The sequence below is a fragment of the Rattus norvegicus genome, chromosome 5 (genome assembly GCF_021556685.1).
Source record: "Rattus norvegicus strain SHRSP/BbbUtx chromosome 5, alternate assembly SHRSP_T2T, whole genome shotgun sequence".
NCBI classification, from domain to species: Eukaryota; Metazoa; Chordata; class Mammalia; order Rodentia; family Muridae; genus Rattus; species Rattus norvegicus.
In genome coordinates, this window is record NC_141538.1 from 67,840,055 (window position 1) to 67,853,732 (window position 13,678).

General features: G+C 38.7%; 1 protein-coding gene across 1 annotated transcript in view; it reads right to left on the minus strand.

The window, feature by feature from the left end:
* Positions 1-13,678, minus strand: part of Erp44 (endoplasmic reticulum protein 44) — a 93,025-nt gene that overhangs the window by 50,729 nt on the left and 28,618 nt on the right. The window contains 2 exon segments of the mRNA NM_001008317.2: positions 2,868-2,907; positions 5,151-5,223. Of these exon segments, the coding sequence (NP_001008318.1) occupies positions 2,868-2,907; positions 5,151-5,223 (113 nt within the window).

Consider the following 13,678-nt stretch of genomic DNA (forward strand, 5'->3'; position numbering starts at 1 on the left):
GTGGAAGGTGTCTGGCTCAGGAGCAAGGGAAGACTCATAGCAAGAGTTCTCTGGACTGTCCAGTTTGCTGCCCAGTTAAGGTTTTAAGCAGATTCATGTTTAAAATGGTATCAGTTTAACTACTAGAAATTTAAATGGGAACATGAAATAGCAGTTCATTTCTATTATTACTGCACCTTCATGCATGTAAATGCTTCATTTGCACAGGTAACAACAAAAAAACCAATAGTTCCATTAAAAGACTCTCATGAGGGTTGGGATTTAGCTCAGTGGTAGAGCACTTGCCTAGCAAGCACAAGGCCCTGGGTCCGATCCCCAGCTCCGGAAAAAAAAAAAAAAAAAAAAAGACTCATGGTCTTCTGAACGCAATTTCCAATCTAGGGCTTAAACAATCCTTAACCAATCAACTAAAGAGGTAAAAGTCTTGCAGAGTCACTTTGGGGTCATTTATAATTATAATTTAGTGGGAAAGAAACAAACTTTAAATTTAGACATACCTGAGTTTAAATCCTAGATTCACCACTTGCTAAGCTCTCTAAATCTAAAATAAGAACTACAATACCTACCTGCAGGGCAATCCTGAGCCTTAAAATAGTATGTGTAGAGCTTGCCACATTCACGGCTTTACTAAACGCCTCTGTAGTTTACTACTCTGAGGCATTACAGAACCAACTAAGAGAACAGAGTCTAGCCTTTGAAAGCAAACACAACAAGCCTATCAGCAAATTACTCAAGTTTTCTCCATTAAAAAAAGGACACTAATTCACCATTACTAGTGAAAGACATTGGCAGCTGGCAGGTGGTATGTTTTCTCAAGTAACTGCTACAGTCCACTTTGGCAATTCAGATTTTGCAACAAAGTTAGCAGAACTTACTGAGAATTCCTCAGTCAGGAACACTGCACTCTGATTTGCCCTGTGCTCACACAATCTCACCAGATCATCCAGGGAAAGTACTTGCTACTCTAGAACTCAGTCTCCTTACCTGTAAAGTTTGGCCTAGATAATCTTCTACCAGATGTTATGACTAATATTAATCCTAATTTGCCTTAAAAATTATAGTTCCATTATACATTTTATAAACAGTATTTTTCTGTTTCTCTTCAATTTTTATTAAAGTTCTTTAAACACCAATATCAAACATCTGCACAATCCAGAGTCACTGTTATGCACTTATGAGACATGTATTTCTCAAAGTCCATAAGGATGGCATTTTAAACTACAGTTATGATAATTATCTCCCCAAAGCAAAACTGATATTTGGAAATCACCAACTAGATTGTAGCTGTGCAGGGTCTCCGCTGGGTAAGCCTGGGCAGTGGGAAATATAGACGCTTCCTGACTTACAAAAGAGCTAAGTCCTGGGAATCCACTGTGATCTGAAAATATTCTAAGGCAAAGACGCATTAACCTTGTCTACCCTTCACACAACACAGCTCAGAAACAGCACAGTGCAGAGTATTCCTCTTTCACCCTCACGACCACCTGTCTGCCAGGGAGCTAGACCTTGTCAGCAGCACAGTCCACCACAGGGAGCTACATACTGCATGTCTATAGCTCAGGCAGAGGTCACAATTTAAAGTCCAGTTTCTATTGAATGGATATAATTTTTACACAATACTGCAAACTGGACATATACAAGGTTCCCTAATCTGACTTAACAAGAGGGTAGGAACACTGATAAATGAAGATGACCGGGAGAAAGTGGCTCTTAACCTAAGATTAGAAAGGTGGTTAACAAGAAGAGAAGTGAGTGAGAACAAGAAGTGATCCCCCAGGTTGGGAAGACAGCAGGAGAGCAGGGTGAAAGTACACATTTTCACAGAAACTGAGAAAAACTTCGTGTGGCAAGCAGAATATGACAGCAGAAGAAGCAAGAGATGCAAACGAGCAAGTGAGCAAACCATGAGGCCTTCTAAGTCAAGGAAGGGGTTTACATTTTAACCCAGAGATTAAGGAGGTTTAAGGTACACTGTGAACACAATTAATCTGCACTGTAGGGAAGAAACCGGCTTTATATTGAAGAGAACATTGTAAAAATACATAATATAAAAATATACAAATCCCTAATATATAAACTCTGCCTTATACTGCAGAGAATACTGTGGAAACACATAAGACTAGAGGCATGGAAGAGTCAATGAAGGAGACTGTCACAGGAAACTACGGTAACCATAGGCCATAGCTGGCCCGAGCAGGGAGGTGGCAGCTGGCAGTGATAAGCCTTTCAGGGAGTGGATGAAAATCATGATGTCCATGTTTCAGATTTCTTTCTAGTTAATTCTCCCTTCTTCAAGTCTCAGCACATTCTTTAGCAGACTTAAAACTAATGTCCTAGATTCTGGGAATACTAGCAAGACACTGTTTCTGCCCTCAAAGTCAGTTTGGTAGAGCACAACAGATTAAAAAACAATACTTAGGTTGAACATCTCTAATTTGAAGTCTGAAATTGCAAATAATAAAGCTTCAGATATTGAAATAGCTTAGGCATCAGATTTCTTAATTAAAGACACTCATGTGCTAAAAGTCTATGAATATAATCCAAAAAAAAAAAAGAAACAATTCTGAACCAAAGCTCTTCAGATAAGGGATAATCGACCTGAAGAGAAAAGAAGTAAATGGTCCTGGGTACCACAGAGAGACAGAAGACAGAATCTGACTCAGAGCAAGAACTAAGGCCTCCCGGGAAATGAGTGTAAGTTGAAAAGTATCAACATCATTCTTATAAACTTCCCACGCCTATGTCCTGACTTCTAATCTGTGCCCTACTCTCATGTACAGAGAAGATAAAAAAGGAAAGAAGGAAGGAAAAAAGAAAAGAGAGACGGAGAGGGAAACCAACCCCCAAACTAAAACAAGATTACTTACCAGTCAGCATAAAAATTTACTAAAGCAACATCAGCATTATCTGAAATTAAAAAACAAAACCAATGTTATTGTGTCTATCTAGACATATTTAAAATGCAGTTTCATCACGATATTTCCCGTTTATAAGCAGCCAATTAAAGCCCCATGATAACGGTCACCGCTCGTCCAGAAAGCCATACATAAGGGCAAGGCTGGCCTACACGTAACTCAGCATTTTCCCTATACCCTCCACTGAGAGGTAACTCTCACCAAGTCTCATGAGTACAAGGCAAAAGAAGTAAGTCTTGGTCAGGAGTATAAGCCAAGCAATCTATTTTCGTAGAGTAGGGTGATCTGGAGCTTACTTAATAATCCACTTAAATATTTCATACATATAGTAACGTGAACCAGTTCTGCAAGGAGAATTCTCTCTCTGAAGAGATCTGCACAGTTACCTATGTCTCGTTCTCAGAAGTCTACCTTGCTGCATTATAAAATCCATTTTCCTGGTTCCTACCCACTTAATACTCCATCACACAAACTCTCACTATTGTTTGAATCTTAGGATGTGAAGACTTGAGAAAGACACAGTACTGCTTATTTTGATTAAACCCAACTCAGAAAAACTTAAATGGCCAACCAGTGACTGCCCCAAATTGAGACCTATCCATAGGCAAGAACCAATCCCTGATACTATTAAGGATATTCTCCTCTGTTCACAGACAGGAACCCAGCCTAACTGTCCTCAGAGGCTCCACCCAGCAGCCAATGGAAAGAGATGCAGAGACCCACAGCCAAACAGTAGATGGAGCTCAGAGAGTCTTACAGAAGAGTTGGGAGAAAAATTGAGGGACCTGAAGAGGACAGGGGTTCCCAGAGACTGAATCACCAAACAAAGAGCAAGCACAGGCTAGGGGTCTAGGCCCCCTGAACATATATATGTAGCAGATGAGCAGTGTAGTCTTCATCAGGTTCCCCAAAAAAGTGGAACAGGGGCTGTACCTGAGTCTGTTGCCTGCCTGTCTGCCTGTGGATCCCACACCCCTAAAAGGACAACCTTGTCTGGCATCAGTGGGAGAGGATGTGCCTAGTCCTGCAGTGACTTGATAAGTATATGTATGTTGGGGGAGGGGGGGGCGGCGGCGGCGACGGACACCCACAGTGGGGCTTCTCCTTCTAAGGGAAATAGGGAGAGGACTTGCATGAAGGGGGTACTAGGAGGAGAGAAGGGCTGATATTGGGTTGTAAATGATAGATAAATTTAATAATAATAATTAAAAATAAACTCTTCCAGAACTCATGAAAGCAATATACAAATGTGTTTCAGAATCTGGAAGGTAACAGGGATAAGAATAGTGCATACTTCAACCTGCTTCCCCTTTACCTCTCACAGTTTTGGTTCACTTGCCTGTTCACTCAAGCTGATTCACAAACTGGTTTCTGGACCAGAAGCTCCACCATCACCCAGGAGCTTACAGAAATGCAAATTAGGTACAGTTCAGCAGCTTCTGCCAGGAACTGAAGCTGCCCAAGCAGCACAGATATTAATAAGCTGCCCGCGTCCTTTTGCTACCTGGTATATAGATACTGCTCTAGAGCGCTCATGAGGTGGCAACAGATTCTCTTGACATTTAAAGCTCCACAAACAAAACCAATGTAGGTACTTTTATTTCCTCTTCATCCTGAAAACTGCTGGGTTTGGTCATATGTAAACCAGCGACATGGCATTTTTGTTTTTAGTTTTCTTTTTTTAAAGAAGTAGAATTTATGTACACTGCACACATTTTAAAATCTCCTATACTATAGTCACCCACCGTATCAACCATGCCTTTACCTTTTCTTTAGAATCTTCAAAAATCAGAATATCCCAAGTTAGTTCTATCTATAATCACAGTGTAAGCAAATAATAAACTCAATACAACACTTACTGAATTTAACTGGATGCTATTAAAAAGACTGGAGAATGAGTCATTTAATTAAAATGAAAGAAATTCTAGGCTCCTCTCTATGGCTCTTACTCTTCAGTGTAAAGTGACAACTACAGGCCGTACCAGACACCTCATGCACTGTCAGAGCATGATGTCAAAGCATCCACTCCAAGAAAACGAACAAGTTAAACATCTCACAAAACGGAAAAGCAGGACACTTTAAGAAATTTTACTAATAATTAAAACCTAAAGTGCTTTTTCACTCGGTAAAATGAGCTGGAATGCTAGTTTGTTATCTACGATAGATAACTGAAATTTTATTTATAAATTATTTATAGAGAAGAAAACATACTTTAAAAAAAATCACGATACTTACTTAAAATTTCATCTATATTCTCTGAATCAAGACTTGCTATTTCAGCTGTTATAGGTGCAAAAATCGAAGTTACCTGAAAATTTAAAAATGAAAAATTAACAATTCCACAAAAACAAAGCAGTCTAAAACATTAATAAAGCATCTAGCTGTTTTTAGAAAGTCGCCTATCAATTGATTTTAATCATTAGCTATCCTAACCTTCATTAGGCCAAAAAATAGAAATATTAACTTCCCCAGCCTAAAAATTGGTCAGAGAATTCTTACACTTCTAGATAGTTTGTAAACAACTAAGAAAATCATGAACTCACGCAGCCACTCTGAAAGCGCTGACAGAAAACTAAGCCCAGTGACTAAGCAGCAGCCTCTCAGCAGACCCTGGAGGACCTGCTGCTTTCCTGTCTGTGATAACGATGTGTTATGTGTCAGCTATTCCAAAAAAACAATGTTCTCACTTTTGCTTTAATGTGGAAATCCAAGTTCTAGCTTGTCAAAGAGAATCTAATCTAACAACTGCAATGCAGAAAAAAGATCAAACTTTAAACCAAAGTAGCAAAGTTTTACTCATTTTAGTAAGTAATATTTATTCTTAGGTTCCGTCTTTAATTCAATGTATGTGCTGCCTAGGGGATCTTTTATTTAAAGCAGAACTTATGCAAGGAAATTCATCCACTGAATAACTGCTTTACAGTAAGTGAAAACTAATGTCGGAGTCCAGTCAAATAACGGCCAGATGCTCCTTTGGATGCTACTTTATGGACACTTCTTTCTTATAACATGGCGTTCAACCTTCAGGAAGTCACTAATAACTTTAGGTGGGCAGGCAGGCAGGCAGGCAGGCAGGCAGGCAGGCAGGCAGGCAGGCAGGCAGGCAGGCCGGCCTGCTGATGCTAGCATGGATTTAAAAACACTGTACTAGGACACATGCAACTGACAACACTGGCTTTCAGCTGGTAGCTAGGTTTGTTACAAGGACCCAAAGCAAGAAAACTGCCTCTGACCCAAGTCCCTCTTCTCTCTCTGGGGAGTAAAGGGGGGTTTCCTGTTAGAATTAATATTTCTATTAATGTACAATATGAAAAGTTTACTTAAATTTTTACCAAGTTCCACCAGATTGACAAATTATTTCTCTTTCTACCAGCCCTGGGCTAAATAAAGACTCTCATGGGCAAACACCTTTATGCTTCAGATACAGAGTTCACTTAAATAAAGACAAGTGGGCCCAGGGCAAGAAGGGAGGAGAGAATCACTACATTGAAGTAAACATTTTAACTTCTGAAAACACACACTCGTGCACGCAGGCACACAGGTGGGAGGGGATAATTTAAAATGGCAATCTTAATAGTCATGGAGAACACAGTGTCTAATGGTTGAAATATTACAAATGTAACAGATAACATATATAAGTATAGCATAAACTCAAAACTATTGTACAAGCTATTCCCTTCAATTCACTATATCGTTTTTTTGTTAATGCAACAACAGAGAGTTTTCTCTAACCATATTCCATGATTTATTAGATATTTCTTCAACACATATTAGGCATATCAACTATTAAGCAATCCCATCTGGGATGTAAGGTGACACCATCTTACATAAGGAAGGACATTCTTGTGGCTGTGGCACAAAACTCAGTATTTAAGAATCTTTAAAAGGGGCTAGTTAGATGGCTCAGTGGTTAAGGTACTTGCTGCTAAGCTTGATAGCTTGAGTTCAATCTCTGGAACCCAAACAGTAGAGAGAGAGAACTCCCTCCCACAAGATGTCCTCTGACCTCCACACCAGTTGGGAAAAAAGGGAGGGAGGAACAGTATTTTTAAAGGCGCTCAGTAGTAGGAGCTTCTTTAGCATTGCCCAAAGGGTTTTTAAAACTGGGATACTTGTGGGACCCACAAAATCGTTCCTTTTGTTACCCTCCTTCTATCTTCCTCCAAGGCCACCTATCTGGCTAGGGAAGCGAGTACTTAGAAGGTACTAGATCCCATCTCTCCATTTTCTTCTCTGTGTACACAGCCTACTCTACCTAGGCGCCCTCTCCTAAGTTACTACACAACCATCCTTTGACCAACCCCACTTCCATTAAGCTTTGTTTTTCTTGGTAGAAAATGTCTTTCCTTTCTCAATAGCCCAGTGGGCTGAATAGTGTGGGGAGAGAAAAATATCTGAAAAAGTAGTCCAAGTCAATAGGAATTACTGAGAAATTAAACCATTCTGTAGATTAAATGCTGATTACATGCTAAAGTGAAATATTTCAGAAATCAATTTTGGAAAATGTTTTTAGTAACTACTCTCTCAATATTAGGACATTTTAACTGTTATAATATTAACACATATCTGTCCTCACTATTGCAACATGTGAGTGCTGTCACCCAGTGCTAAGACTCAGTGCAGTTACTCTTTTTGAAAGAGGCACTAAACTCATGAGGACCCAATCAAGAATAACTCAACAATAATGTTGAAGATAAATTATTTTAAATAGTTTTATATGAACTGTATATAATTAAAAAAATAAATATAATTTTCTAGTTCATTATTACCAGAAGTTTCTATCCAAATATATTCTTTAAGGGAACGAGTAGCAGTAATAGTAGTACACTCTCTAAGGTGAATGTCTCCCAGGAAGGCCAGACTAATCTTTCTGAATAGAGCCTCATGTATAGCAACTCCTCTAACAACAAACCTCCAAGAGTTTCCTGTCGACTGTACAAAGGTCTAACTAGTCTACCAGGCATTTAGGGCCACTCACAAACTAGCTGCACCTCACTGCCTGAGTTACATCCTCTTGTTTTTCATCAATACCCTATGCTCCAACTAAAATGAACAACAGTTACAGTAACCACACATTTTCACAGGATGCAGTAATGCAAGCCTATAATCCCTACACCTTGGAGACTCAGGCAGGAGGATCACAAGCTTTAGGACAACCTAGGCTAGACAATGAGATCCTGTCTCAAGAAATAAATTCATATTCATTCATATTCATTCTCCCCTTTCCCCTTCAGACATAAACTCTAGCTTTCTTAAGAGATCTCAAATCATGCCTGTTATCTTGTATTTTTCTATATTAATAAAACATTTCCCTCTATATGCAGTATTCTAGGCAAAACATTATAGACAGTTACCGTAGCACTCTCAGTAACTGAGAGGAACTGTAGAATGGCTCTTCATAATCCTAAACCATGAAGCATTACCCCCCTATAACATGAGAACAGAGTAAGAGCACACAGAGAAGTAAGGGTGACTGCTAGGCCAATCGCTGCCCTCAACACACCAGCAACACTAGGCTGCCCGGGAGAATAAAATCAGCAACTCAGAACTGCTGTATGGTCTCTTTAAAGGTCACTAACAAGTAGTCCAGATCCAATAATTTATAAATTAAAAAAAATCCAAGAATTTTACAGTACCTGTAATTCCTAAAATACATCCCATTGTTCTCCTGCCTGCATGCTTTGCTTGTGCCATGCACGATCACTGTTGCAACAGCTAGAAACAGCTTCCTAGTTTTCAGTATCTAAGTCAAAAGCTACCTTTGTACAAACCACAGTGCTTTACTTCCCTCATGTGAACTAGAGCAATTCTACAGAATATCAACATATTATTCTATCATAATAAAGAACAATCTTCTTCTGTCCTTAAACTGGTTATTTAATTCCTCCACCAAACAATGTGTGAAAGTTGGCCCATCTACTGCCATATTCTATTTGTACACAAAAAGCACTCGAATAAGTACTAAACGGATAGACAGATGAATGAGTATGTAATATTGAAAATTACAGTGAGTGTTGGAGATGAGAAGTAGGAGAAAAGAGGTAAAGGAGAATAACCCACCCATATTTTGGCAAGTTTGAGAAAAAATGGTTAAAACTAATTATTTGACAGAGAAAATACTACACTTGGTGAAAATCTGCCCTGCCCATCGCAGAAGTTCCTCTGCATCTCAACCAACAGCTGCCCCCCAGAAACACCTTTCAGTTCACTTCACGCGCCTTGGCATGGTTTCCAGATGTTCCAGCACACAGACCACCCACTAAAATGAATCATAGAGCATGGTGACTCCAGTTAATAATAATATACTTGAAAACTGATAATATTTAGATTATAAATATTCACATCCCAAAAATATGGTATGTAAGGTGATGGATATGGTAATTAGTCTGATTTAAGAGTTTTATAATGTATACATACATCCAAACATTGCAGTATAAACTGTAAGCACATATAATCTTTGTACCTTACGATACTGAAGGAGAATAAACAGAATCATTAGCAAATTATTTCCAAAAAAAAATAACAGCTATATCACACTGGTCAGTAAAAAAAAACCAACAGCCGCAATAGTCATCTGTAAGGTAAGAGAAAATGGCATGGGAGTTTTAGGGTCCAGAGCTAATAAAATATTATGCAGAAGTAGTTATCACATTCATGGATGCACTTTCTAGGCTTTAAGTGGTCACTAGAACATCTTATAACCAGTGGGTTTAGCAAACAAGAAACATTTCTGATGCATTTCTTTGTTTAAAGTCCAACATGTTAGAACCTTGCTGTTCAGTGTGGCCCTTGCCCCTGAAGCATTGCGGCAACCATTCCTATGATGTGCTGCTTTAGAGAACAAGTATTTACTCTAGTGACAAGCATATAAACTCATTTAAAACTGCAAAATTTATGGTCCTCAAATATGAACACAATCAAGTTTGTGATAATTCTGCAGTGACATGTAGATCGCTTGACTTTTAAAAAAATGGAAACTAGGGGTTGGGGATTTGGCTCAATGGTAGAGCGCTTGCCTAGCAAGCACAAGGCCCTGGCTGGGTTCAATCCCCAGCTCCGAAAAAGAGAATAGAAAAAAAAAATGGAAACTGATTTTGTTTGAAATTTACATGCTACTTTTGTAAAGTATATAGCCTTCTCCTTTAAAAAAATGTAAAAGGTATTTCTGCATCCAATCACTAGCATGGACAGCTTGAATGGAGAATGTTTCTTCCCTGTGGCAATGCTGCTGTCAATAGGCATTATGTCCAACAGGCATTCTGTAGTAATAGCTTAGAGTAGTTTTCTTAGCTTTCAGTTGCTTGCCTTCTTGTATGAGATTCTCAAAATCCTTTACAAAGCACTTGCTATGTCTCCTATAGGAAAAAATAAGTGATGTATCAAGCAATAGCTCTTTTCCATTTCTAATCCATTCTGACAGTCAGCCTACCACCTAAAGTCCCAAAGCTGCTTCTTATCCCTGGAGGCCACTTCTCTGGCTGCAATGTCAGCATACTCTTACTTTCAGTTTTGCATTAAGCTTGTGGACCACAAAAGCATGAAAGGTTTACAGTTGGCTGTAAGGAGCTAAGTGTTGAAAGGCCCCTGGAGAAAAGAAGCTGAAGCTGATAGAACTGAGGGCCTGGAAGCTGGATATCAATCAAGGCACATCTCACACTGTTTGTATTCTCAAGAGCAATATAATGAGCTAGAAGTTCAAAGAGAAAGGAACACAGGGCCAAGTGCCTAAGACTGGGAAGCTATTTTTAACCCTTAACTTGCTCATGGTTCCCTGCCTGTAGTATCAAAGAAACTTTGGCACCATCAAAAGCAATATGCATTTATGAACAAGCATCAGAACAATAAACTCATTTTTCACAACTGAAAACACATGCAGATATTAGGAAAGACAGGTTCCTTAAACCCCGCTCTTGTTCCAACATACCCAAATTCACAGGTAAGTAAAATGACCTCCAATCTCAAACTAAGGCAGTAAAATAGCCATGGGCAAATACAAAGAAATAAAAGTTACTACAATCTATGCTTTTCGCTACTGTTTGATCATACATGGATTTCCAATAAAAGCTGATGTTCTGTTATTTGTCTTCAGTATATCTAAATATGGAGTGAACTAAATTAACTGAAAACATAGTGTAGTTCTCTGAACTTCAGAGGAAATGTTCTTAGTATAAAAGGATTTTCATGACTAGAAATAAGATTCTTAATGTGTGGAAAGGATTACTTTCTGAAAAATCACATTTGTTCTTCTAGAACCCAAACTCTAAGCAACTAATAAAGAGTAGGAATTTGGAGAAAAGTCAAGATCACAACTGCACTCTTTTCCCAGACATGAGCAGTGGTAGTGAGGAGACAATGTTGAATGGAGGGTGGCCTCCCAATTACTTACTGTACAGCATTGTTCCCTCAAGTTACATTCCTGAAAAATATTTGCACATAAATGCTAAGAGAAAATTATGACTGTTGTTTGAATCACACTGAATTTTCTGCCCAACATGCCTGATAAAACAAAGTTCCTATAAAAAGAGTACTTCAGTTTGGATCTTAAACCTTCCCCAAAGGCCATGAGGTTTGCCTGACAGCCTGTAGCTCTGGGGAGGTGGTAGAACAAAGGATGTGATGGGAAGAAGTTAGGCCAAGGGAACTGAAGGTATCTGGTCCCTCCCTATCTTTTGTTTCTCAGCTACCTTGATGAGCTCCTCAACATAATACACTGCTGCGACAAGGCTGGAAAGTGAAAAAGCCAACCAATTATAGACCAAGATGTCTGAAATCATGGGCCAAAATAAATCTTTATGACACACTTCAATAGACCAGTCAATTTAACATAGAACTGAATATTATTTCTGAAAAACCAATCTTATTCTTAAAGTCAGACAAGTAGACATTATTCTTCCTCATAAGATACAATGACAATGGGAAACAGACTACCTGTGAAGTGGTTAAGAGAAAGACAGGACTTGACTTTATCCAACTCCACTGCTGTACAGGAAATACAAGAAACAGAGAAACATGTTTACATGACACCATGAAAGAACAAGCAGGTAGTACCAGAAAAATGAAATCTTTTATGAAAAAAAAATGGCAGGTTAATTTCATTTGGGCTCCCCATAGGAAATAGATGCTGAAACAGGGAATCAATATCTGAAAGATGAAGACGGACTGTAGAGTGGTACCAGGAAGTGAAGGCCGCCAACATTCTAGAGTGGGTGGGACAGAATGCAGCAATGTTTTTGAATACTGATCTTTGGAAATACTGTATTTTACTTAGCTTTAAAAAAATTCAAGGCTCATTTTAAATAGACAATGTTTTCTCCTGAATTATGCAACAAATCCTTTAATCCTACGTGCCAGCTTTTGCTGTTAGCATATACATTTCTACACTGCAAAATGTGGAAAAAACAAACAAACTCCAACACAGGCCAAAAATGCCTTTATTTCACTATTAAACATATTTTGGAATGCACAGCCCTCAGTAAAGAACAGTTCTGGCTCCCTGTTTTATATACCCAGTTCAAGATTGATTCTCAGACTCTCTAATTTCTTATTCCTAAGCAGAGTGCTGTGTGTTCTAGGGAAATGATGTGAATTACCAAATCCCATGACTCTATTATCACATGGATCAACAGTAGTAACCCACTTATTATAAAACCTGAGTTTTCATAACCAATTAATAAATTTCACATTGTAAATCTGTGCCCTTAGCTTTCTAAGTTCTTTTCTTTCTGCCCTGCACTCCAACGCTTTTTACTGCTCATATGTGCTTTCTGTTTAATCACATTCTTTTTATAGATATGTATGTTTTCAGAAAAGACAAGTTAAATTTTACTTTATGCTTTAACATAGAAAGTTACAGTAGATCAGGGTCTGGGACAGAATACTTCCAGTCTCCATCTGCTCCCAGAGCTGGGGTTGGCCCATAGCTCTCAGACCAAAAACCTGGCAGCAAAGAGCTGGTCTGCCAGGAGCACACCTACTCCAAAGATCACAGGCTCACAGGCCCAAAAGAAAGACAAACTCCAGTCAGTGACAGCAAGACCAACTAACATCAGAGATAACCAGATGGTGAGAGGAAAGCACAGGAACCTAAGCAACAGAAAGCAAAATTACCTGGAATCATCAGAACCCAGTTCTAACACTACAGCAAGCTCTGGATATCCCAACATACCGGAAAAGCAAGATTTGGATTTAAAATTACATCTTATGATGATGATAGAGGACTTTAAGAAGAACATAAATAAGTCCCTTCAAGAAATATAGGACAACACAGGTAAACCAGTAGAAGCCCTTAAAGAGGAAACACAAAAATCCCTTAAAGAATTACAGGAAAACAAAATAAAACAGGTGAAGGCAGACCTATTAGAATTACACCAGATTTCTCAACAGAGACTATTAAAGCCAGAAGATCCTGGACAGATGTCATACAGACCCTAAGAGAACACAAATGCCATTCCAGGCTACTATATCCAGCAAAACTCTCAATTACCATAGATGGAGAAACCAAGATATTCCATGACAAAAACAAATTGACACAGTATCTTTCCATAAACCCAGCCCTACAAAGGATAATAGATGGAAAACTCTAACACAAGGAAGGAAACTTCACCCTAGAAAAGCAAGCAAGTAATCTCCTTGCAGCAATCCCCAAAAGAAGATAGCAACATAAGCATAATTCCACCACTAACAACAAAAATAACAGGAAACAATCATATTCCTTAATATCTCTTATCCTCAATGGACTCAATTCTCCAATAAAAAGAAATAGA